The sequence below is a fragment of the Artemia sp. Qi Xiang Cuo genome, chromosome 11, assembly GCF_049724085.1.
Source record: "Artemia sp. Qi Xiang Cuo chromosome 11, ASM4972408v1, whole genome shotgun sequence".
Classification (NCBI taxonomy): Eukaryota; Metazoa; Arthropoda; class Branchiopoda; order Anostraca; family Artemiidae; genus Artemia; species Artemia sp. Qi Xiang Cuo.
Window position 1 is genome coordinate 48,680,801 of NC_142804.1, and position 27,911 is coordinate 48,708,711.

The 27,911-nt window shown below is 35.1% G+C and overlaps 2 protein-coding genes across 3 annotated transcripts in view; one reads left to right on the plus strand and one right to left on the minus strand.

The window, feature by feature from the left end:
* Positions 1 to 5,366, plus strand: part of CycY (cyclin Y) — a 41,246-nt gene extending 35,880 nt beyond the window's left edge. For both annotated transcript variants that reach the window (XM_089096864.1, XM_089096863.1), the window contains exon 7: positions 3,219 to 5,366. In XM_089096864.1, coding sequence (XP_088952990.1) covers positions 3,219 to 3,501 — 283 coding nt within the window. In that variant the 3' untranslated portion in view covers positions 3,502 to 5,366. The remainder of the gene's footprint in view (positions 1 to 3,218) is intronic.
* Positions 5,367 to 10,918: 5,552 nt separating this feature from the next.
* The window catches only part of LOC148947080 (protein KRI1 homolog), a 434,670-nt gene continuing 417,677 nt past the window's right edge, over positions 10,919 to 27,911 (minus strand). Inside the window, exons 10-13 of the mRNA XM_089096506.1 lie at positions 27,739 to 27,848; positions 16,437 to 16,703; positions 11,827 to 11,987; positions 10,919 to 11,574 (exon numbers count right to left, since the gene is read on the minus strand). Coding sequence (XP_088952632.1) covers positions 10,971 to 11,574; positions 11,827 to 11,987; positions 16,437 to 16,703; positions 27,739 to 27,848 — 1,142 coding nt within the window. The 3' untranslated portion in view covers positions 10,919 to 10,970. The remainder of the gene's footprint in view (positions 11,575 to 11,826; positions 11,988 to 16,436; positions 16,704 to 27,738; positions 27,849 to 27,911) is intronic.

The following is a 27,911-nucleotide window of genomic DNA, read 5'->3' on the forward strand; positions in this document are numbered from 1 at the left end:
AGAACAAGACACCATCACAATCATTTGATACTCCGGCCTATCCTCGGGTAGATAATGCGTGAAGATAGTGTCCCAACTAAATTGGTCAACTTGCTCAAAGCTTATTATGAAGATACTATCCGAGTATATGGTGAACTGATAGAACTCTTTGAAATAGAGTATGGTGTTCGTCAAGGCTGCCAAACATCCCCAATTCTTTTTAATTTCATAGTAGATTGGATTATGAAGAAACCTTTGAACGAAGAAGATGGCGTGACATTTTTAGTCGAAGAAGGCGTTGCTGACCTCGAATATACTGATGACGGCACTTTCCTATCTGACTCAGCACTGAAAGCGGAAAAAATGATAAAAAGAGTGGTGGCTACTATAGATATGGCAGGTCTCGCAATCAGTATCCCGAAAACTTAATATTTACCAACTAAGAATGATACCAGCTCTTTTATATATCTTAATAGAGATCCTATTGACAGAGTCGAGGAGTTCAAATATTTGGGAACACTTATAGATGCTAAGGGAGGAGCATCGAATGAGGCCCAAGCTCGGTTCAGCAAAACCTGGTGTGCTTTCGGGCAAATGCGCGAACCCCCGTGTTCGAAATGAGAAATTGAGCACAAAACAAAACTCAGAACATACGCGGCATGCGTACGCTTTATATATCCATACGGATGCGAAACCTGGCTGCTAAAGGCAGAGGGAGAACGACAACTAGATATTCTAGACTGGAAATACCTAAGAGCTATTTTTAACATCAGACGGTCGCAACGAATCAGCAACCACGAGCTCATGATAATGTCCTGATAAAAACAAACAATATCAAGTATAATCAAGCCTTATGAAGTGGCTTGACCATGTAATGCAACGCCCAGAGAAAACCCTAACACACCAGGTCCTTACTGCAGTGCCTCGCTCCTCCTGGAAGAAAAACAGAGAGGCCAGACCAAGTCATGAAGAAGGACGTCGAACCACTACGCGGGTTCTGAACGCGTATATATATATATAAATATGTATATATATATATATATATATATATATATATATATATATATATATATATATATATATATATATATATATATATATATATATATATATATATATATATATATATATATATATATATATGTAAAAATATAAATATGTATCCATTTCTCAACTATTTCTTTCAAAAAGAGGTTATAGTATATTTTGAATATGTTTAATATATTTTAAATATTTTCTTGACCATTAAAGAGATAAAATAAAATGTGTTGGATATATATAAAAAATCAATTTCGCAACTATTTCTTTGGATGAGAAAAGACGTTTATATTTTGAATATGTTTAAAATACTTTTTAGAAAATATTTAGAATGTTTGAATATGTTAAAATACGTATAAACGTTTTCAAATAGCTCATGACCCGATTAAGGTTTGTGAAACCGGATTAGCCCTATCGCTAGGAATTCCTTAGTTTGAGGGGATGGGGTGTAAAAAACAAATTTTATAAAACTGTCATTTAAACTCTATTTTAGTTACTCTGATCCTGTTTTGTTCATGATTAGATACAAATTTGAAATGCGTTAAGGAGGTTAGCATAGGGGATTGGCCTAGTTAATTTAACTAGCACATGGATGCAGCAATATAAGCGTGATGTGCGATCGAGTGTACCTTAATTATTATATTTACAGGACCGTGCCTTTGTATTAAACTGTAGAAAGGTATATATACTAATTATAAAATAAATATAGTGAGGTAAAGTAAATATATATATGCTATTAAAAGCCCAAGTACTTCAGCTTCACATCTGGAAGTCTTAATTGACTAGAAAAAAACACTAAAAAACAAATAGATTAAATGGCTAACGTATACAATAAAATTGCATAAAAAGATGAGGAAAAGATCTGTACAAAAAAGAGAAAACGAAAATCACACACATCTGATACACTAAACAAGTGCTGTTTTGTTTAAAAACAAAGATAAAGTTTATCATATATGAATTTTTCACTCTTCTTTGTTTTTATACCATTTATGTCTTTTTTTCTCATCTTTTTATGGTTTTTTCTTTTTAGTTTTATTCACGTATTTACTTATTGATTTACGTGAAACACTTAGCTTAAGAAATGTTAGTGAACTGTATGAATGCTATATAAAACCATAATAAAAGAGAAAAAAATGGAACAGAATATTGCTAAGAACTACAGATGGACAGAAACATTTAGGGGCGAAAGGTTATCAGACAGTGTTTTGGGGAAATGGTTCAAAAACCCATAAAATATTTTTTAAGGCCTAATTGTACAAATTTTTGCGCTGTGGATGATGTTACAGCCTGAATGTTTATTTTCATTTATGTTAAAAAAAAGAAAGAAAAAAGGGCGAATGATTTAGCTGCAGGTACCTGAATTCTAATTTATCTCTAAAACCTAAATCAAAATTCAGATGGTTGCAAATGTATTTTATTGAAGAAAAACTGCCATTTTATATATAAAAATATATATATATGTATGCACACAAATATATATATACATATATATATATATATATATATATATATATATATATATATATATATATATATATATATATATATATATATATATATATATATATATATATATATATATATATATATATATATATATATATATATATATATATATATATATATATATATATATATATAATATATATATATAATTATATAATATTATATATATAATATATATATATATATATACAATATGATAATATTGTAAATAAAATATTAGAAACAAACATCAAGGACTGTATACAACCACAAAAAAGGAAAACAAATGGGAACAGAATATTGCTGAGATCTACAGATGCACAGAGTCAAACATTTAGGCGGGAAAGGTTGTCAGACAAAGATTTTGAGGGAATGGTTAAAAAACCCACAAAATGCTTTTTAAGGCCTAATTGTACAGATTTTCGTGATGTGAGTGGTGCTACAGACTGATTTATGAGAAGATATCCCTTGATGACTGTCCATAAACTTTCGTTTGGAATACTTATGGAAAATAATGGTAAAATGAACTAAAATTCAAATTTCTAGGTGTAACGTTCCCCTTTTTAGCGTTTCACAACTTGGCAGCTATGATACTGTTATTTAAGAACCGAATTTTGCTACTTCTCCGCTTTTTATTCAATTATTTAAAAAAATAATATTTTTTTTTGTTTATTTTTTTAAATAAACAAAGATGAAAATCTTGTTTTTTCTTCTAGGAATGAATTAGAGAGACATTTTTTGGAATTCCTCCAGTTTAATATCAATATACCCTCAAGTGTCTACGCCAAATACTATTTTGATCTTCGTACACTAGCCGAAGCCAACGAACTGAATTTCCCTTGTGAGCCATTGACAAAAGAGAAGGCTACCAAATTGGAAGCCATGTCTCGAATGTGCGAAGACAAAATCACCAGTGATGGCCTACAAGGTGGCCTTAAACGTTCAAACAGTATGGACAATGTCAATGTATCTCGACGAAGTATTGCTATTCTCTCTTGAAATTCCTGTGATAAGACTTAAATAATTTGTATTTTTCGAAAAATTATTTAAAGACTCACTAAAGACGTTTTGGGTCTTTATATGGTAGGAAACTCTAAGAATGCACTCGATCATCCCTTATTCGCTTAATAGTAAGTTCCTTCCGTGTAATTCATAAAAGATAAAAACAAATAATTATCCGGCAACTTGTCTGAAACGCAGCTAGGCGAATAATAACATTAATCACGTGTACTCTACTGTATATATTGCTTATTTACAAACTACTGAACGTGTGTCACATTCCACAATTACTCTCCCTTTTTGTTCTCTCCACATAATTACAAATGTTTTTCCATTTTTGAAAAGATTGGATTTTATATATGACGTCATTTATCTCAATAATCCTGCATTTTCCAGGGTTAGGAGGTGTTACTTATCTGGCAACTTATTCACTAAACTTTGACGTCATTTACGTCTCGTGAAACGCTAAAGATATGTAATCGGGCTTGTCTGATAAGTAATCTTGGAATGCTCGAACGATAAACAGTGGGAAATGATTTCTGACTCATAGATGACTTTTTTCCTCAATGATTCCTTAAAATACTTACTAGAAGATTTAATGAGGGGTTACTAGCAGCTTATTACCGTATACAATATTTTCGGTACTGTGTTTCATATCAGAGCTGTAGTTAAGTTTTTCTTAGGGGGGGGGGAGGGGGTTATAGAATTTGCGTCCCTTTGTTGCACCTTCAATACTGTAAATATTACATTTTTGCCCATAAATACTACAGTTTTAGCTTGTTTTGTTGCCCCTCAGGCGTGCCCCCTCCTGGATCCGGCCCTGTTCCATATGTATGTATTTACGTGTACTGGAACTGTTGAGTGAATCATTGGGCAAAATCAACAGAGCTTTAAATAATAAATTTTGTTAATTAAGTTTTTAATATTATAATTGATGACCCGGAAATATTTGATGTCGAAATTATGTGCATTTTTCTACTTTGATATTACGATACTTTTATTTATATATTATCATGTATCTGCTTTGGTTTGCGCGAAAAGCGAATACTTTCTGCGTTATGGTAATAATAAATAGAATATTATATCGGTAAATAATATCTTAGACATCACTGCCTTTTTATTTATGCTTAAAATGAAATGAAAATATTGAAAAACGAGTAAAATTTTTAATAAGACAGGAAACTTTTCAAAAACTAATTTTTTTTGTACAAATAACAATAAAGTCCGAATGTTTTGGCTTTACGTCCAGAAGCCTTTACCAACGTGAGGAAAAAACAAGAAAAAAAAAAAATTACTAACTGAAATATATTAACACAAAAGTACGAGAAAAAGAAATAAAAACTCCCTGCAAAAATAAAGAAACTTGTGTTCTTAAACTGTAGTTGTTGTTACTAAATAAGTCGAATCCGATAATTCTTATTGAAGGTTACCTCTTCTTATTGAAGGTTAACCTCTTCTTCAATAACATTCACTTTCTTATTAAAGGTTAACCTCTTCTTCAATAATATTAATTGTCATATTATATCGATGAGTGGTCAACTTTGAAAGGGTGCTGTCCATAAAAAGAATTTTTTCGCCCAAAAACTTCGTTGTTATTAATTTGCCAAAAGTTTAAGGGACATATAGGCCTATGTAAGCGTGGCATCAAATAGGATCTTGCTGCGAAAAACCCAAAACGCCTTTAGTGAGGCTTTAATGACCAAACAAGTTTTTTTGGGGTTTAATTGTAAAAAGTTTTGGTAATTTTTCACCATATTGTTCAGTCATTTATTTTCTTTTTATATAATTTCGAAGTGCCCTGTGTTGTATTGTTTGTGTTGTGGTGTCAAAATTGTTTAAAGTTATTAAAATTCCTTTGTACAAGATGCTCCATTTTCCACTCCGGAGTAGGCAAAACGATGGCCAAACATGAAAATAATTACAGGGAGTGAGAGGGGTGATTTTGTGCTGTAACTCTAGGAAAGCATATTTAATGTTCTTCTAAAAGTAATAGTTATACCCTTTTAGGGACTTTCAACCAGTCTGACAACGGCCGAAATATCTTCGAAAATAGGAAATAAAAAAAAATTATTTGGTTATTTTTCTTCTTTTTTTTGTTTATCTGATTCGAGGAAATATAGAGTACATCATACGTATATATAGAGGGACAGGGCCGTATCCAGGACTTTTTTCGGGGGGTGCTTTAAACAAGGATTTTTTTTTCGGGGCGGGGGGGGGGGAGGGGTAAACAAAAAAAAATTAAAAAACGCATAATTTTTTTTATTCATTTTTGTTACGTTTCTGCGAGTCAGATAAACATTTAGGGGGAAGGGGGGAGGTCAAACCCCCTTACCCCTCCCCTCCTGGATACGGCCTTGTAGAGGGGACCACTACTCCAGAATCACTTAACGGACATGTATTATTTTATTACGGATCCTGGCTCAATTACTTTATCGTAATGAAAGTTGGTCACCGTGGCTGTAACAACAAGGCAATAAAAATGTGTTGCGATATATGAAAGAGGAATAATAAATAAATATGTTTGCGAATGAAGTCCACAATATATTGTTGTGAAGTGCAACTATATTAGAGACGGATTTGTTTTGATTGAAAATACTTTTACACAATTTGTTTTTTCACAGTTCAAATCAAATTGACAGAAATTGTGACAGCTGGATTGGGGCCCCTCCTAAAATCAGGGTGTGCTATAGCCCCAGCCAGCCCTCCTAAATGATGCCACTGAAAATGTCTTCAAAATAGGAATTATAGAAAAACTACATGCTTATTTTTCTTTTCTTCTGGAGGGGGCGGGCGATTCGAGCCAGGATTTCCAACGGATCCTGTTGGATACGATATGTTTACCTACGATAAACAATATTACTAGCACCAATATTCGTGATTAATGAAATTTAATGAGCATAGTATCTTATGGTTTGGGACTGGGGACATTAACGCTATTCAACTCTTTGAATTAAATTTCTTTGTGTTTAAAGTGGAATCAAGCCCTAGTTGAACATCTCTTATCAAGCAATAAATTACAAGAGAAAAAAATTTCGCAAGAGAAAAACGCGATTCAGAAAAAAACTAAACAAGAAACAACTGACAATAAATATTGTTACAGGTGAGTTTTTGGGAGGAACCGGTATTTTTCGAGGTTTTGACGATTTTCTCCGTACCTAGTTGAAACTTCCACATTTTTCGGCTGCTTTTTAAAGGTATTGCGAAATTAAACCCCCACCGAATTTTCTAGGATTCTGACGATTTTTCTCATGTTTACAGATTAATTTTAGAATAGTTGGTATGTTTTGCCCCTCTGAATATTTCTGGAATTTTATATAAAAAGGGGAAAAAGTTTTTTTTTTCAGGGAATTTTTGAACTTTAAGCCCCTATACTAGGGATTTTTCTGGATAAACTAAAGCTTCCGACACGGTATGACATTCAATCCTCCTCACAAAATTACATTCATTTGGAATATATCTTGTTGCTCACGAGTGGTTTTCATCGTATCTGACTGATTGTAAGCAGTGTGTAATTGTGGAGGGTAGTGTGTCGCCAGAATTACCGGTAAAATCTGGCGTACCTCAGGGGTCGGTACTTGGACCGCTCTTCTTTATTTTGTATGTCAATGACCTGACAACATGTCTTACTACAAATGCACACCCAGTACTATTAGCTGATGCCTCAAATTTCTTTTTTTGCTGCTGAATCATCTGAGTCTGCTGCAAAAAAGGCCCAAAAAACTCTTGACGAAATATCTGACTGGTGTTTTCGTAACAAAATGCAGGTAAATGCTACAAAAAGCTGCATCATGCTCCTTCAAACTCCTTATTGTCTCACAATGTCGCACTGTCAATCAATGGAAATCCCATTCCTCAGACCATTCACAAAGTTCCTTGGTGTATTTGTAGATTCCTCTCTTTCGTTCAAACATTACATATCCCAGCTGTCTTCAACAGTTTCACGGCAAACAACAATGTTACATAGAGCTAGCCTGCTTCTAAGTGCTGATATGATGAAAATGCTTTATAATGCTTTTGTCTTCCCCTACTTGAACTACTGCTGTTCTGTCTGGGACAATACATTCCAATCTCATCTAATATCATTAAAGAGATCACAAAACCGTGCAGTCAAGGCCACATATTGCCTCCCCAGGCTATACCCCTCAACGAACCTATACAGAGACACTGGAACAATAGATATAACAGAGATAATCAACGTTAGTAATCTGCGTTTAGCACACTCGGCAATATCGAATAGAATTCCTCAAGGTCTTTCCAGGTACTTCAAACTTTGTAGCACAATTCATCGAGGATGAAGTCTCCGCTGCAACAAGTACAATTTTATGCTACCGAGAAGAAGGCTTACAAGGTCTCAACACTCTCCAGTTTATAGAAGTATTTCTGTATGGAACTCAATTAATGAATCTATTAAATCCATAAAATCCTTTGGCACACTCCAAATACGAGACCTGTCTTACACAGCATTGGATAATGCATGAGTTAATGTCTCAATTTTTGGTTTGTATCTTATCCTCTCACTCTCCTTCTTTCACTCCACCTCGTCTCAATTCTTTCCTCTCTAATTCTTTATCCCTCTCTTATGTTATCAGCTCTTCTCTTTTCATTTCATTGTGTGATATAAATTTGTTTACCAATATCGGGTGTGACTCGTACAAGCATTGCTTTGAGTGGAAATGTTCATGTTAATTGTTTCGTTTGTTCATTTATTTAAAAATAAAAGGTTGATTGATTGATTGATTGATACGCCCAAAGGCAAACCCTTCCATAAACCTAGAGCAAGTAAAACTTCACATTTTATCTAAAAAAGAAAGTGAATGCTACCATAAAGGAAAAAGCCAAAGAGAATAAAACTTATAAAAGTGGAATCCACGGCAGTTTAACATAATACGCATAATGCGTCTGATGAATTTTTTAACAAAATAGAAGTTTTTAAAGAAAATTGGATAGTGGATAATAATATAGGATTAAAGCTGAAATTTCTGTGAAAGTGATAAGGAATGCGCATTTTTGTTTTGTTCCCAAACATTATTTTGAACCAAAATCTAGTCTGTACAGAGTAGGCCTAGATTAGCTGAGAAAAACTATGGAAGATTAAGTAGGCTAGTTGACTTTAAGCTGTTAGGCCTACTGATAAAAGCTTCCCCCTCCCCTGCATTTTAAAGTAGCTGAAAACAACCGTTTTGGCTCAAAGAAAATCGTTAAGTGCTACATGAAGTTGTTGATTTTTCTTTTCGACACTATCACCAATTTCTACTTTTATAAGTTTATCCTATTCTTTGAGAAAAACTCTTGAGTTGGTAGAGCGTATCCACATGATCAAAAATTGCGTAAATAGACGGTTGTATGTAAAGAACTGACGTAACAGTTGTGTGTGATTTGTCGCAATTTACCCAAAAATGGGAAAGACTGAGATGCGTTTTAGCTCATCACTTGATATGGATTGCAAGGCTGGTTGACTCTTATAGACATAAAAACAATCAAAAATTATGACCTAGGAAGAGGAAAACATGTAGGAATCTATGAGAGAAGGAGGAGGGCAGAAATAAAAGAGAAGACACAGGCAAATAATATAGTTTTTCTTTACATTACTCAGCCGGATCAGCTAACCATGTTAGAGTGGACTTTATTTGTAATAGAGGGGAATATTTCTTCCTTTTTTCAAAGTTTCCTTTATTATTTAAATTGTCAGTTTTAGTACTCTTATAGGTTTTATTTTTTCCAAAAAAGAATTTTGAAAAAAATTCCTAACCTAACTGACAATACCTTACTTGAGTTGAGTCAACATGACCAAGTCCAGGCCTTACATTTTATAAGGTCTTAACGTTAAAGCTTTTAAGTGAGTCTCAACTTTTGTATACGGTTAGATGGACTATCTTGAAGTAAGAACTAAAGAAAATAAAAATGCGAAACCCTTTTTTATCATTATACCCAAAATAATGTTTTTAGAGTATGATTTGATTATGGACTACTAAAAACTCAACTCATTGCAGCACCAAGTCGCAGCGCCAGTGCCGAACATCGAACCTATTACAAAATAGGCTTTCTGTGTTAATTACTGCATTCCACTAAATGCATGTCCATCAAAATCCCACCCTCTTCTAAGTTTCTATCTTAAAACCCACTAGACATTGAAACACATATAAAGTAAAGATAAATTACAGGAAAATTTCCAAAAGAGATTGGGATTCAACTGAATAACAAATCTTTGGGTCGCGGACTTGGTCAAATTAGCTTCTGAACTGTTCACTTATTAGGCATGAACGCAGAGAACGCCGAAGTTTGGTAAATAGAGATAAAAAGAAACTCAATTTTGTGTCCTTTAGCCATTGTTAATTGGTAATCAGTGACATAGCGAATATGTTACATTTCGTCTAATCATGAGGCTAAGATAAGGCAAAACTGATCTAGAACCTAAGAGAAGGAGCAGGCCGTGATGGCCTCTTCCTGAGCATACTAAGCCTTTAAGCGAGGTAGAAGGTAGATATGAGTCAGTCGTCACGATAAAGCAAGCAAAACGGGGAAACCCAAGTCTTCACCTTCCAATTATTGATTAGATAGGAATAGTTTCATTCCGAAGATGCTCTTCGTAAAAATGTCATAAAGTGGAATTATCCTTCGTTGGTTAAACCCTAAAGAATTACGATAACAGACAGGGGCATACCCGAGAGGTGGGATGACCAGCCCCATCGCTCCTGAGTATTATTGTGATACAGACTGTCCTAAATAATAAAAAAAAACACTGTATTTTGATAACTTGTGCATGTAGCATTGCATTAACGATGCTTCTTGACTGGTATAAGGTCCTTGCATCGGCTTGCCGTGTGTTACTACAGCTGAATTCGAATTCTGGTTCCCATATCACCAAGCTGAGATCAAACCTAATGCCCCACCACAGGACATATTTTGCTAAATTTGAAAGTATTTTTTAATTGAAAAAAAAAAGTTAAAAAAAAAAACAACTAGAAACTGGCTCTTTAAAATGCGCATTAGCCTGGTTACTGTGACTTCATTACCTTTTAGTTTTGCCCAAAATAATTGTATAATATTAAATGAGAACTACACAACATACGCGTTTTTGGTAGTAGCAACCCCCCCCCCCTAACAGAATGTCTGGGTAAGTCTAGCGTTAACTTAAATATAAAATATTAAACGTAAATAAACTGTTATTATTTAGTAAATAACTTTCTGGATGCAAGAGCCAAGACTGGGAACAAAATTTGTTCGTGGACTCCCCACTATAATTTTTTAGAATTAAACTTCTCATATCAATTAAAAAACAAAAACAGAAAAATCGCGCGCTGTATCCACTTTGAGTCATCGGACCCGAAGATATTGCCCCCCCCCTCCTGTAATAAACTGATGCTAAAATGCCAGGGTCAAGCTAATGTATCCAAAATAAGAACATATGGAGAACAAACAGTTTTGAACCATTTATTTTCAACAATAAACGATCAGATACTCCTTTTTCTTTATGGTTTCTTTCCATATTTCTGGAAATTTTTAAATTTTTTCGGATTAAATCCATACGCTTTAAGTCTATCATCACTTAGGCCCATACTGAAATCTTCTTTCTTCTTTTTTTTAATTCTTTTATTCTTTTGTGACACTTTTTGCAGTTTGTCCTTCTTCATATCGGCTTCGTTAGAAGGTTCCACATTAACAGACTCAGCTGATTCACTTATCACCTGATTTTCTACATCAGGTCGCTTCAGTTTTTTCTTGATTTTCTTATTATTTCTGCTATTTCCAGCAGAAATAACTTTATTCTCAGCACTCGGTTCAATAGACTTGGCAGCATTTTTATTTTCCATTTTATGCTTATTCTCAACAACGTTTGCGGTTTTTTCTACTAGATCCATTTCAACTTTATGGTTGTCTGTATTTAAACCTGTCTCCCCCTTTTCACCCTTTTGTCCCTTCTTTTTCTTTTTCTTCTTCTTTTTCGGTGGCTCTTTCGGGTTTTCATTTTCCCCTGTTATCGTTAATTCTTCTGAAGCTGATTGGTCTTTCTTCTTCTTCTTTCTCTTTTGCCGTTTTTCTTCTTGCTCTTTTTCCAAGATTTCTTCAACATTTCTATAAGAAAACCGAGTATAATTAAATATTCAAAGAAGTAAAGACAGAGGGAGAAAGTCATTCGTTTTTACGTTCCATTAACAGAAACGTAAAAAAAAATCAGAGAGAGAGGGAGAGAGAGTGACGACAGGAACCAAGTCTCCTCTCAGAACCTTAAAATGTTCCTTAAACCTAAAACATAATCCTTAAACATAAAAAACATGTTCCTTAAACATAAAAATAAAGAAATAATCCGTACTGAAAGTGACTTACTCTTCAAAAACAGATGGCAATATTTTCTTTTTGAATAAAATATTGCTCGCCTTCTTCCTAAATGCCATAACGTCCATTTCTTCTTCTTCTTCAGCACGGTATTGACAAGTTTTCTTGACACTACACCATTTATTCAACTCTTTTTCTCGTGCAGCAAGAATCTAAAAACCAAAGCAATAATTAGGGCAAAATAATATGATTCTGGAATTAGGGGCACATGCAGGGAGGGGGGTAGAAAATGGGGTCGGGTCCCCCAGAATACAAAATTTGATTTAAAAATATGGGTAATCCTTATTCAGATTATAAATTAAATTAGTGTTTTTCAATATCGGCTCCCCTTCCCCGTTTTTTATTACTCACCCCCCCCCCACAATAAACAAAAATCCTGCGAACGTGCTTGTTTGGACTAAAAACATTAGTAAATTCGGTGACATTCTAAATGTGAAAAAATTTACTAAATCTCGGGTGATGTTTCACATCCCAATTTCGGAATTATGGTCACATTACCAAAATACCACACAGCACGGGACTCACGAGTTCGAACTTAACTGTAGCAACACACATCAGGGCCGACACAAGGACCTTATCAAACACTTCATGACAACGAACTGTAAGGAAAAGGCGATATGGCTCAATAGTAACCGAAACTATAAGAAACAGTCCTGATAGAAATGGATACATCAAAAGAATCAAATTTCGATGCCAAATTTCGATGCTTATTCAAAATATACAAAATTCATCAAATTTAATGTTAACCATCAAAAGCTGCGAGCCTGAGAAAATTTGCCCAATTTTAGAAAAAAGGGGAAACACCCCTAGATCATTGAGCGATCTTAATGAGAGTCACGCCATCAGATTCAGCATGCCAGAAAACCACTGAAGAGGTTTCAAGTTCTTAGATACAAAAATGTGGAATTTTGCATTTTTTTTTTGTCAGAAGCAAGATCACGGATGCCTGTTTATTTGTTTGTTTGTTTTTCCCAGGGGTGACCGTATCGAACCAATGATCCGATGACCAGGAGAGGGCTTATTTGACCGGATATCAAAAGTTCTAGTGTCCTTTTTAAGTGACCGAAGATATTGGAGGGCAGCTAGCCCCCCTTTCCGTGCCTCTTTTCCCAAAGTCTTCCAATCAAAATTTTGAGGTAGCTATTTTGTTCAGCATAGTCGAAAGATCTGATACATATGTCTTTTAGGATGAATAGACTCCCCACAGCCACCGGAGGAGGGGCTGCAAGCTATGAACTTTGCCCATTGTTTACATATAGCATTGGCTAATGGCTAAGTATACAGTATATTTTTCAACTGATAAGTTTTTAACTATAAGTTTCTTTCAACTGAAAGTAAGGACCAATATTAAAACTTAAAACGAACAGAAATGCTTACGTATATGAGGGGGATTGCCCCCTCCTTAATACCTCGCTCTTTACGCTAAAGTTTTTTCTATAAATTAAAAAAAAACTTGTTATTCTAATTAAACGGCCTTTGTGTTTCAGGAGTCATTCTTAAATAAATGGAACAAAAGTCAAACTTTAGCGTACAGATCGAGGTATTGAGGAGAAGGCAACCCCCCTGACATACGTAATAATTTCTGTTCAATTTAAGTTTTAATGCTGCACCTTACTTTTAGTAAAAAAAACTTTTTTTTTTTTCTTTAATTAGTAGCCAAGAAGTGTTCTTAATCCAATACACGCAAAAAAGCCTACAAATTTCAATGTTCTCTTTATTTTGTAAATCCCAACTTCAAGAAATGAAAAGTGTTTCTTAAACCTTTGCCAGATTATAAATGAGACCAAATTACTGGGTCAAAAAAAAAAAAAAAAAAAAAAAGAAACACCAAAAGAAAAGACGCATTAATGCTTGAAAAAGAAGGATTAGCTAAGATCTATCAGGTTTGTTTTAGAATTTTCGATTTATTCTAAGTAAGGAGGGATTTTAATTTCGGCAATAATCTAAACTGACTCCTCCAAATTCATAAGGTCAATATCGACTTAAAAGCGAGAAAAATAGAGATGATTCTCTTACACTTTGCAGGGAAGTATTAGATTGACAACTCTAATTCTTTCTTTGAGACATTGAAAACAAGAACGACGGAGAGCAGATTTTTATTAAAAGATGTTTTTCGGGGTCATTATTAATGTATATGTTCACTCTGAAACAAGCAATTTTGGGACAAATCTGTAGCTGCAATTTATACTAACTCGACAAGATGCTTGTATCATTGCATTCACTAGTCCATGCACCGAGTCAGATTTATTATATTTTTTAGACTTTTTCTTAGAGAAGGATCAAAACTTACAGACAAATTAGGAAAATTGTCCTTTTTTCAACGAATCACAACCAATTTTTAACGTATTTATAATCCAAAATACCTTGTATACCCTATTAAAAAATGTATTTCGATAAATGGATAGAATTGAATCTCAGCTATGGACCAATAGTAAAATTTCCTTTTTTCGTTGATTTAAAACCATAGGAGGGCAGAAAAATAACATACCAAAACTAGCACATGCAACATAAAGCAGAAATGGAGTGTATCAAAGAATTTATTTCTAAGTTTCTAATTTTGTAGCTAAAGTTTTATTTGGAAAATAATGCAGTGAAATTGAAAAGGGAATGCATTGATATTTTTGTCATTTCGACTTTGCAAAACAGTGCCAAAAGCATTCAACATCGATTTCATCAACACTTTGAAAACGTATATCGTTGTTATGGTGAATGTCGGAAATTAGTGAATGTCGGAAATTAGTGAATGTCGACATTCACCGCTGTCCGCTGAATGTCCAAAATAATCTTTTTTCTCCTTGGATTTAGTCAGCGTTGTCACTCAACTTTTCGAGTTTTATGCAAGGTTTGATGGTGACAGGTTAGGTTGGGTTTTTAAACCATTTCTAAGATTTATAGTCTAATTTAACCTAACTGAACCTAACCTAACTTTAACTTTTACCATCAAAGCTTGCAAAAGAATGAAAAAGCTAATTCGCAAAGCGAATTGAATCGAAGCAAAGAAAAAGGAATTTCGGACATTCACCTGTGAATGTCGACATTAACCAGATTTCGGACATTCACAGTAACACCGTCATAAATTCTAAGAACTAAAAATGAGATATGCCTGTTGCCTAAACAACTCATTGTAGGAATTCAAAACAACGGAAATTAATGATCGATCGGGCCCAAATTTAATTGAGAAGCTTTTTATATTACTTTCTTTCTCATTTCATGAAAAGAGAACTATTTTAGGAACTACTTTGGGACTATTATATACATGAACGGGAACTATTTTACGAAAAGAAGAATTATATACAGGTGTAAAAAACAAAACAAAACAGACCAATTATATGAAAAATAAAGGGAATTTTAGAGAAATAGTAATAATCTTTAGACTTAGGGGAATTAGAAAGACACTATTTGAAATAGTATAAAGTGTAAAGATTACGGAACTTCAGGTGAGTGGTGTGGAAAAGCCTCCACTTTGCGGTTTGCATGGCCTTATTTATTCTATGGGTTAATAGTTTCACAGTTTTATTTTATTATTGTTCTTTTTAAAAGCAAGACTAATAGTCCAGATTTGTTTCAGACCCTGAGGTGATTCCAGGCAACATATATAACTCATATATGAATTAGCCTTATTTTTTATGGATAGCTTCTTTAGTTACTATGATCTCAACCAAAAAATTTTATTTAGCACTATTCATTATAGACTGGTTGAAATACCGCGCCTTGGATCCGACGAATCTGAGCCTGTTTATTTAAAAGCGAATAAATAGTTGATGATGTATTTTTTATTTATTCTAGAGGTTTGATTTATTCTTAAATTTTACACAATATATTTATAAATATCTTACGGTTAAATGTATAGCAGAGCGACTATTAGCTAATTCCAGAAAGATGTTCGTCAAGCACTTAGTGCGGTGTGCCTCCTTTTGTACGTAGTGCGACCGTACCGTGTTTCCGCGTGTTTAACGTATTAGCTTGATAAATGACAGTACAAGTAAAAACAGCTAATTAGAGGGATCTTTGGGGATGTACTTATAGACAGCGGTAATTAATGTCACTCCAAATCTGTCACTTAGAGATTGAAGAGATTTTAGTACAATAAATTACCATTAAGGCCCTACTTTGGATCATGTGGAGTGGGGCCAGAAATCCCGGCAAATTTTCAACAACCATATTAGGCAATACGCCTAAAGAATGAATTGTGCAGAGGGATAATTGAGTTGAATGATGACAGGTTCTAAGAAGGAAGAATAACACCCAGCCTTTTCGCGCGGGAGGATCCTTGCTTTTATTGTTCACCATGTTACCATATCCGTTGGAAGTTCAAATCTCGACACTGAGCCCAAAGAAATGCTTTTTATGAATTTCTTTACAAAAGCTGCTCATTGTATTGACCAGTGGTTTTCAATAGCCTGAAGTACCTCCCAAGAAATGATGCCTCAGAGAGAGAAAGGATTTATTTACTTTGAGCACTCAACATAAATAAGTCATTTTTTTTCAGGCAATTTTAGCCACAAATTGTCAGGGTTGCTCAACCATAAAACCACAAAAATTTTCTATCATTGGTAGACTTGCCTTGGATTGGGAGAAAAAAAAAGAGAGATAATTAATACCTCTTCTGTTGTAAGTCCAAAATCGTTGGATACCACTTTCCTATATTTGAATCGTACCGGCATATCCGCAACAATATCTTCATAGTCTAGCTTGTAATATTCTTCGAGATATTCGTCGTAGGATCCAAATTGTTTTGGATCAAAAACAGGTTTATATTGTTCAAGTACTTTTGCAAAAGCAGACTGCTTCTTTCCTTTCTTCTTCTTTGAGGTCATCTCTAATACTTCTTTCTGAAAATTTGCCCTGGGGTCGTAATCAGCGTCCATCTGAATAAAACAAAATGTCGTTATTGAACACAAAAAAATAGCATAAAACATTCCGTACAGTCGTTAACCATGGAGGAGTATAGGGTTAACAGTTATCCTTCAATGTCTAAAAAAGGTAGAGGATTACGAAAATAAGTAAATTTGACACGAATTCCCAGTACTTCATATTTCAAATGAAGGGTACACTTGACAATACATACTTTTCACATATCTGGGATAAAAATGGAGAGCTCAGTGTCAACAAAGAAATTTTCCTAAGCCCCCCCCCCTTAGGGGGGGGCGGAGGATGGTCACCTGGAAGGCACCATCTGGCACCCTCCTGGCGCCATGACACACTTAACCGACACAGTCATAGGCAGCGCTACAAGTAAAGAGCAATGCAGCTTCAATGTATTATTATATTTTTCTTAGGCCACTTTGTATGGAAGGAGTAGCAGTAGAAATTTTGATGGGGGCTCATTCAATCGGAAAATGAAAGTTTTAGTGGCCCTGACTTTTGAAACTACTACTACTACTACTAATAACTCACCGTAGCACCAAGCCACCTGAGGCCAAAACAGCTACACACGCTTCTCATCCATCCCAATCTAGTCAAATCCTCCCTTTTTACACCCTCCCACGAAGTTCCCATTTTCTTTAAATCTTTCTTTATGACGTCCTCCCACCCAGACAAAGACGACCTGCTTTCCGTTTAGCCCTAAACGGTTGGCCGAAAAGAACAATCTTCGGCAATCTGCCATCCTTCATCCGCACAACGTGCCCTAGCCACCTTAACCTTTCTTTCATTATAACCCTAGAGAGCGGTATTGAACCACACCTGGAAGGCGCCATTTGGCGCCCTCCTGGCGCCATAACACACTTAACCGACACAGTCATAGGCAGCGCTACAAGTAAAGAGCAATAAAGCTTCAATGTATTATTATATTTTTCTTATGCCACTTTGTATGGAAGGAGTAGCAGTAGAAATTTTGATGGGGGCTCATTCAATCGGAAAATGAAAGTTTTAGTGCCCCTGACTTTTGAAACTACTACTACTACTAATAAGTCACCGTAGCACCAAACCGCCTGAGGCCAAAACAGCTACGCACGCTTCTCCTCCATCCCAATCTAGTCAAAGGCTCCCTTTTTACACCCTCCCACGAAGTTCCCAGTTCCTTTAAATCTTTCTTTATGACGTCCTCCCACCCAGACAAAGACGACCTGCTTTCCGTTTAGCCCTAGACGGATGGCCGAAAAGAACAATCTTCGGCAATCTGCCATCCTTCATCCGCACAACGTGCCCTAGCCACCTTAACCTTTCTTTCATTATAGCCCCAGAGAGCGGTATTGAACCACATTTTTCGTACAGCCTATTGTTTGAAATACGGTCAGTCAGCCGGGAACCCAGAACAATCCTTAAGCAATTTCTCTGGAAAACATCTAGCAAATCTTCATCCGCTTTTAGAAGCGCCCATGCTTCAGAGCCGTATTTGACTACTGACATCACTGTAGGTTCTAATATTCTAATCTTGGCTTGCAGACTTATCTTCCTATTCTTCCAAACTTCTTTTAACTGTGAAAAAACACCCTGAGCCTTGGCTATTCTACTTTTAACATCTTCACTGCTCTCACCGTCTATACTAATAATACTACCAAGGTAAGTGAAGCTGCCCACCTGATCAATCTTTTCCTTACCCAACGATAAGATAAGATAACGTGTATTTCAAGTCAAAATGTGGCCATGCACACAAATAACATACCAAGATTAACAAATTACAGCACTCGTCACAATAATAAAGAAAAAAATAAAAATAAAATAAACACTACTCTCTTCTTTTTGCAAAATACTCATCAAGATATCTTCCCACTAGACAAATAAAGTGTGACGACGTACTTTTCAAGGCATCAGGAAGCAGCACTCCATCATTCCCAAAACGTCACCTTTTCATCTTCACTTATTCCTAGCCTTAGTGACTTAGTCTTCTTAACATTAATTTTCAAACCTATTCTAGCATTCTGAACTCGCAAAACCTCTAAAAGTTCATTCATTTTGCTCACACTTCCCTCATCAAATCATCACTTTTTGCTCACAAATCATCAGCATAATCTAAGTCCATGAGACCTTTCCTCCCCATTTGATTCTATGGTCTCCCATTGCCTTTCCTGTGCTCCTTAATACGAAGTCCATCAAAATAATCCATATAAAGGGGGATAGAACACAACTCTGTGTAACTCCTGGTTTAATACAAAACCAGCTGCTAACCTCATTTCCTACGTTAACCGCAGCAGTGTTATTCTCGTACATAGCACTAAACACTTTAATATATTTGTCTGGTATACAATGCAAGGATAAAACCTTTACTAAAGCTCTTCTATCAACAGAATCGAACGCTTGCTCATTATCTATAAAACTGAGGACCAAAGGTGTTTTATTCATTTGCTCTTTACTAAAAAAAACTTTAAACGTTTTCTCTTTTGTAACATTAATAAGTTCAAAATTGCTGAGACTTTCAGGATTGAATATCAACATATATTTAACTGCAAATCTATATTTCATTCGTTCGTTTCAGAATTATTATAGTAATTTTTCTTGTTTATGTTATGGCAAACAAAACACAGCTCGAAATAAAATTATTTTCAGTAAAGCACAAATGACGTTCTGGATGTAGAAGGAATAGGGGGACATTAGGCCTACTCCTATTTCTGACAGCTTCTGTTCGTTTTAAGTTTGACTCAATTATTAATTGTAATTTCTGTTCGTTTAAGGTTTAATTTGTTTATTGTTGATGATTTATGTTCATTTTACCCTTGAATTACTATTTGACTTTATTTCTGCTCCTCTCAGGCTTAATGTAGCTCTTAACATTTCATGAAAAATTTATATTGTAGAATAAAAAAAAAAAAGATCCTGAACAAAATTATTTTTTGGCACCAAAATTTAGTTAAATAGAGCCTATTTAGTAAATACACGTTTGTTCACTAAAAAAACTCGATAAAATTGTCTACAATTTTTTGGTAAAAGTTTCTGGACAAAAAAAAACATGCAAGTTCCAGAAGTAGAACAATTGCCCTTTTTGTAAATCAATTGATGAAGTTATAAGTCTATATTTTGGTTAGGTGTCAACAGTCTTCAAAAATAAGGGGTGGGGGGACTTTCAGGTATCGTAATAATGATCTGCTTCTATTGTTCTTAACTTTAACGTTACCAAAGTATACGATCACCTTTGATAAATGTATTACTTAACTTAACAAAATGTCCACATTCTATGATGTCTTTTACTTTTGGTATATTTTGCTACACAATTTTGCGCAAAAAAAATCATTAATTTAGTGACGTATAAGGTACGAGAGAAGGATTTTTCTGATTTAATCATTTCTATTTTTTTTCCTTCTTTTTAAAGCTTTTTTTTCAGCTTTAGTGGGATTTATTGTCATATTAAATTTTGTTCAAGTTAATAAATTGTTTCAATTCGAAAAAAGATTCTCTTCATTTTTTGCTTGTTGCCTTTCGTTAACATTAGTACTATGCTATCCAGGGACAAAGCTAGGGTTTGAGTTTGGAGGTAGGATATAAAGAATGTGCCGACCAAATCGTCCAGTGAGCCGATAAAATGCGGACACATAAGCTAAATTATGATCCCTTTTTTTTTGGGGGGGGGAGGAGTCCCCCTAGCTGCGCCCCTGATGCTAAATTAACGTTTTTCTACATGAATTAATAGATTCTCAATGCAATTATAGTTGTTACCATATCCTACCCCCTCCTCCTAAAAGTCCTACGCATTTTTTCTTCTAGGAACCAGGGTGACACCTAGGAGTTGTGAGAGGCAGATTAGGCTCCATGTCAAGTGTAAACCTGAATTGTTGCATAAATTACTGCAATATTATAAATTATCACGTCCTGACCACAAAATATAAAAAGAAATAGCGAATCACCACAGGAACATACAATGATTTGAATGGTTATAATTCTCAAAGTGAACAGGTTCATGGTTATTTATCCGCAGTTGCCCTCGCGTAGTCTAATATTTAGAATTGAGCCTTATGTCATCATTAATGCAATGAAAATATTTTCGGGGCATCAATTTAAGTACCTTGGCGTTACGTATGGCTCTAGCATCCTCAGTTCTGGGACCCTGATTATCGAAAATGTATCTACTGCAATTCGAGTTAGTTATGCTAAGTTAGCAGCACTCAAGTATAGTTACAATAGAAAAGTGCTATCACGACTTTATTCAGCGGTGCATTGCCACATCTTCTATATATCTCACCGCCATGGGATTGGTTAACGGCAACAGAAAAAATGAAACTTCGATCAGTTTATTGCAAGTATCTGAAACACTTGTCTCCTGAGCTCGTATAATTTGCGTGACCCGACTGAAGTTCTGCCAGATCTGGAAATCAGGCTAGAAAAAATTCGTTCGAAAAATTATCCGAGTTATTGCCGGTACACACCCTTTATGACTGTGCTGATTAGTTAGTGTTGTTTATTATATTTATAATAAACAGCTGTGCTGTTTATTATATTGGCTATTTGGCTACACCTGGAGACACTTCATCTGGAACAATTTTACTATTGCCTACATCTGGAAAAAAAACGGTGCAATATACATTAATCAGCTCTCCATGGTATATTGATCACCGTTAAAAAGAAGGTAAGCATTTATTTTTCTTCAGTTGTTAATTCTTCTGCCATGTGTCGACCTTATAATATACCTACCAAGAAAGGAACAAAGGAAAAGCTCCAGTTTCCTTAGCAATGAGAGAACTCAATCCGTTCTTCACATTCGAATTCAATGTGGATTTCAATCCGAGTAAGGTGGTGGTGAGCTGAAAACCTTCTTGGTTTTCTACCTTAATTAGCAAAACTGAAATTCCAATGAGAACTGTTACATTTCAACCTTTTTTTTTTTTTTTAGAAATTATTGATATAGCATAAACCTAGATAAACAACCATAGCGTTTCAAAGAGATTAAAGTTTACAAATTTTATCATAGAAATTACCAATTCAGCCAACGTGGAGGTAATAGAACATATACTCAGAGTAGTGTTTTGATAGGAAATTGTGTAAAGCCTTCCGCATTGTGGTTCCATTCCGCATATTATATATGGTAATGTTAGATGACCTAACTGTCAGCATGATGTCTTCCGGATTCGCGATAGAACCATATATATATTTGTGCGTTTAGCCCTTAGTGAGGAAAGTCTAACTAATCAAGGAGGCACACTTGTGCCTCTATAAAGAGGCGACCCACCACAATGTTAAGCGATTTCAGGTCCTAGAGGTCGCAGAGAGACGGCGGTAATCGCATTTTGCAGCCCAAGCTCAAACTAAGAAACTTGCAAAATTTCATCCTCCTCCGACTTTATCTTCATGGGGTAAACTGGGCTGGAAGTTTCGACCCTCCCACCACAGCCCCCCTTTAACGTAGTCCGATTGGGCTGAAATTTAGAGGTTAAGCTTTCCTAGGGCCCGGGAGCTTATCCTCGAAACTATCCTCAGCTCCAGCCTATTACTCTGTTTTCAAAAAACCAAATATAGCCACTTAAAATTCATCATCATTTCTTTTTTTTTCTTATCCATGCCTACAGGCCACAGTTGGCAACTGGTCCGGGTGAATGAGAACTCATTCGAAGCAGAATTCGACCTGTTAGGGCCTTTTGATACTTTCAGACCGAAAAAATTATCCCCCGAATTTACATTTACGAAAAACCTCGTTTTCCTATAATAGCCCCTGTTAATTTTTCCCACCACAAACCCCCTTTTACGTTGTCTGATAGGGCTGAAATTTAGAGAATAATCTTTTCTGGGGCCTGGTAGCTCATCCTCGAAATTTCAGCTCAATCTGATCACTCCTTCCCTGTTTTCCAAAAACCAAATATCAAGTTTTGTGGGAATTTGTTTGCGTCGAAAATAGATACTATTTACTAAAAAACAAGTACAATTGTGTCTCATTAGTCCTTTGGCTGATACTCTAAATTGTTAGGAGGAAAACTCGGCTTCGGGTTACCGTTAGAGCAAATTTTTTATATACTGAATTTAAACTTAATAAAATTAACTCATTTTGCTACTCAAATTATTTGAAAAAAATTACGTTTTCTAAATAGTTAAAGAAGGTGAGTTACAAGGTCGACCCTTAAAACGTACAGGGATTAGGAGGCACAGTTGGGGGGCTGTTAAAGAGGCTGAGTCACAAGTTCGAACCTTAAAACGTACAGGGATTAGGAGGCACCCTGTACGACGTGATTTGAGTATTCAGGAATTAAAAGCCTTAACACAAGAATGTTCAAGAGCGGGGGTTTGGGGGCGGCAGCCCCCCAACTTTAACTCCTGACACGATCAGCTAACAGTTAGTCAAGCAATAATAAGTAATAAACTGTACAAAAACGTGCAGAAAATATTTTAAAAAAACTAAGTTTTCTAAATAGTTAAAGAGGCTGAGTTACAAGGTCGAACCTTAAAACGTACAGGGATTAGGAGGCACAGTCGGGGGGGTGCCGCCCCCAAACCCCCGCTTTCGCAGCCTTTAAAAAAAAAGTTCTTTAAACTGAAAGTAAGGAGCGACATTAAATCTTAAAACGAACAGAAATTATTCCGTATATGAAAGGGGCTGTGCCCTCCTCAACGCCTCGCTCTTTACGCTAAAGTTTTTATTGTTTAAAAAAAAGAGTTGTGAGAAAGTCAAACTTTAGCGTAAAGAGCGAGGCGTTGAGGAGGGCACAGCCCCTTACATGTACGGAATAATTTCTGTTTGTTTTAAGATTTAATGTCGCTCCTTAAAGACTACTTTCAGTTTAAAAAACTTTTTTTTTTACTTCAAGGTTGCAAAAGCGGGGAGTTTGGGGGCGGCAGCCCCCCAACTGTGCCTCCTAATCCCTGTACGTTTTAAGGTTCGACCTTGTAACTCAGCCTCTTTAACTCTTTAGAAAACGTAGTTTTTTTCAAATTAATGTAATGAATGAGACAAGTGTCTGCTTCTGGTTTTGATATGAATAAAAACCTTTTCACATATATCTATGGACTTAAATATCTTGGTCTGAAAAATATTTTATAAGCACAATTGGAGGAACTCGCCCACTGTTAGACAACGAAAAGTAAAGCTTAAAATTGCCTCATATCAGGAAGGACTTAGCCACGCATGTCACTGCATTATATAGTCGACTTGTGGATCCATATCCTGTGGTAGCATTGTAGATTTATCTTTGATTGGTGAAAAAGGACTTGGGGTTCGATTCCAGCTGTCGTAAGGCTTGCTACCCGTCGCTGTAAAAAAGTCCCGGCAATCGAAATGTCGATTACTAACGACGCCCTATGCACCATCAATGGTACTGGAGGCTTTTATCCTTTATTGTCCTTGAGGATGCAGCTTCAGAAATTACCAGGTGGTTCACGTCTTTTGTGGTGTTGGGTCATTTTACTATTGACCTTAATGATCTGGGTTATAGTTTTTCATGGGTTTTCTGAAGCTCTGCATGCCCTAGGGTTTATTTCAATATACTAAATATGCATGCGTATAACTGCTTCATCGCCGAGACTTGTTGATAAGGTTTTCTAAAATTTGGATTTTTCAGATCCAAAATTACAAAAGATATATATGACCTTTTTGATATCTACAGCTGTCTCACATAGTCATTTCGTAACGTAAGAATGTAAAACAGTTTTAGGACTGCACATATGCACCAATCAAAGTCAAGTTTACATTTTTAGGTTTAAGTGAACCAGTTAATTATTCAGAACACACTCAAGAATTTTGACCTGCAAGATCTGACAAAAACCGGTTTAGATATCAGTATTCGGAGACAGTTAGCTTAGGCTCAGTGGAAGAAACTACGTTGTAGGTATACTTTCATTAAATATTTAATATATAGAATGGGTATTTGCTTAGGTTAGGTATTTAATACAGTGCATTCTGGGCGGCCTTCTTTCCATTATTTTCTGCTTAGTTCCCATCATTTTGTTACTATAAGTGTTGCATTTTCATCATATTTTGTTATATTTCATTAGGATTAACCTAACTTCACTTCTTGGGTGTGTTCTAAATAATTAACAAGTACCAACCAGTGTGATAGGCCTATTTTATCAATATGAAAGCACCAGATTTTGTAAAACCTAACCAGAATTTCGGACAAAAATAAAAGTTTGTATTCTATCACAATTGAAACCAATTTCATCACCATTGCCCATGATTAAACAAAGTAGCCTTAAAAAGTTCACAAGAAACCGCGGATGTTATTAGGTTAATTTGGTCGGTCTTCAAGATGATGTAAGCATAAGTATTTGTACAATGTTATGGTGAATTGGTTTCAAGCGGTGTTTTTCAAATCAGAAAAGAAAAAGGATTATATTGATATGTGAATAGTCCACTAAACTTACTTACTTACTTTACTTTATTAATAAACATGATTATAACACTTCACAACTTACAACTACTGCACTAATGAAAAAACCTAAGTTTTTGCTGGCGTTTAGTAAAACGGCTAGCCATTTAAAAAACAAACGAACAAACAACAACTAAATAACCTAAAAATGGGGGAAAAAATAAAACTCCTTCACATTATCAATTCCAAATTAACTTCTACCTCCCTACCCCAGGACCTCCTATCCACTCGTTCCTTCTTACCATTTCCATTCACCCTACCACCTCATCCACCCATTCCTTCCTACCACTCTCATCCACCCGTTACTCCCTGCCACCACAACCACCCAAACCTCCCAACCACCCCTTACTCATTAAAAAACAAGTAAATAATACAACAGAATCGGACTGCCTAGTTAGTCTTTCAAACAAATCTCCTGTTGGTAAGTCAATTAACTAATAATCTGAAGTGTCTAATCTGAATTAATTTTAATTACAAAATAATGCATAACTTAGATTTTTAGCTGTTCAATGATATGTAAATTTATTTTCAATTCCTATTTGGAAACAAGATGTTAAGCATCGTCTTGATTGACACCATTTACTCTGCCAGCAGCATTTTTTGTGGACAGTCAATATAACTGAACAACTTTCAAATTTTTCGACAGCTATAACTAACTGTCCACTTGAAGCCGGCCCTGCTACTGGCAGGGTGAATGCTGTAAATCAAGACGAGGCTTTAGAGTTAAATGTTTGCACAGTTTTATTCATTTAGTCACTTTTTTTTTACCTAATTTACTGCTAAATAATGGCAGTGTCTGTCTTTTGTTACAAAAATCTGAAAAGTTACACTTTCTAAAGCTACACGATTTTTGCTCATTTTCTTTACAGACGTTCATCATTTTTCAAATTGCATGCCTAAACCAAAAATCTTTTGCATTATAATTGATTTCCCGGTATTTCCTAAATTTTTCTTCACAGGCGTCCTTTATTTTTTAACTTGAAACCCGCTAAGTTTTCAAACTGCATGCCTGCACCGAAAATCTGTTTCATTAAAATTGCGTTTCCGATATTTCCTAATTTTTTCTTCACAGACGTCCTTTATTTTTTTATTTGATTCCCGGGAAGTGTTCAAACTGCATGCCTGCACCGAAAATCTTTTTCATTAAATTTGATTTCCCGGTATTTCTTAATTTTTTCTTCAAAGACGTTCTTTATTTTTTTAACTTGAAACCCGGTAAGTGTTCAAACTGCATGACTGCACCGAGAATCTTTTTCATTAAATTTGATTTCCCGGTATTTCTTATTTTTTTCTTCAAAAGACGTTCTTTATTTTTTTAACTTGAAACCCGGTAAGTGTCCAAACTGCATGACTGCACCGAAAATCTTTTTCATTAAATTTGATTTCCCGGTATTTCTTAATTTTTTCTTCAAAAGACGTTCTTTATTTTTTAACTTGAAACCCGCTAAGTTTTCAAACTGAATGCCTGCACCGAAAATCTTTTTCATTAAAACTGCTTTCCCGATATTTCCTAATTTTTTCTTCACAGACGTCCTTTATTTTTTTATTTGATTCCCGGTAAGTGTTCAAACTGCATGCCTGCACCGAAAATCTTTTTCATTAAATTTGATTTCCCGGTATTTCTTAATTTTTTCTTCAAAAGACGTTCTTTATTTTTTTAACTTGAAACCCGGTAAGTGTTCAAACTGCATGCCTGCACCGAAAATCTTTTTCATTAAATTTGATTTCCCGGTATTTCTTATTTTTTTTTTAAACGTATTCTACTTAACCAATTCAACGAATTAGATTTCATTTTTAGTGTCCTTGGTATTTAAAGACATCCAAATACTATTTATTAACAAGTTCCCAGAGGCATTACGAAAATTAATTATTACCGTTTGGCAGATAAACCAAACCACTCAGCATTCCAATAAGCGAAAAGAGACCAGACGAGACATAATGAGCCATGATTGAATTGTAATTCTTAAAATAGGAAAGAGCAAAAAAGCTTCCCTTTAACACGTGGAAGTATTTTTTTTTTCTACCAGCCAAGTGTCACTCTTTTGAACATTGCAACTTGGCAACCACTTAATTCTAATAAACGATTAGGGTAAGTCTCTATGTTAGATACATCTGAAATTTATTATGGCACATTCAGTTCAGTTCATTTATTCAACAATAAATTATTACAAAATACTCAACAAATCTTACCCCCCCCGTCTCGATAAGAGGATTGGTAGACCCCTTCAAGCCTTCACTATTAATATAAATTTGGATATACTTATAATGGGGGAAAGGTATATTGTAAATTGCTCAAAGACCCCTCTTGCTACGAAAGTTCTGACCATCCAAGTATTGCAATAACTTTTGAAATAAGTGCTGCTTTCTTTATCACTCTGACCATTAAAAAAAAATCAAATATAATTAAACAAACTGAAAATAATAGCAATCACTGAAAAATCGTAGCTGACACACCGTAAGGTCGTATTAGACATATTTATACGTCTGAGGTAAATAGTCTGCTAAGCTATTCTCCACTGTATGATCAGTAGTATGCTCAATCTCCCTTCGATTCTCTTGATATGCCTTGATTATTATCCCTTTGAGAATAGCTTAGCAGAGGGTTTTCTGCAATTATGTCAGAGAATGAAAATGCCAGATACAAACCTTTAACCGTGAGACAGATGAAATGACTACTTACGTTAAAATTTGGATCGTCGGAATTCGTGTCTTCTTCATTGACTTGTGACTCATCATCAGTTTGTCCTTGTTTATTCCGCTGGTTTTCTATTCCATAATAGTCCCAGTTTTCTGCAAATAAATATAAATTTAATAATCGTTATCCATATTTTTTAAATGCCAAAATGAAAAAAA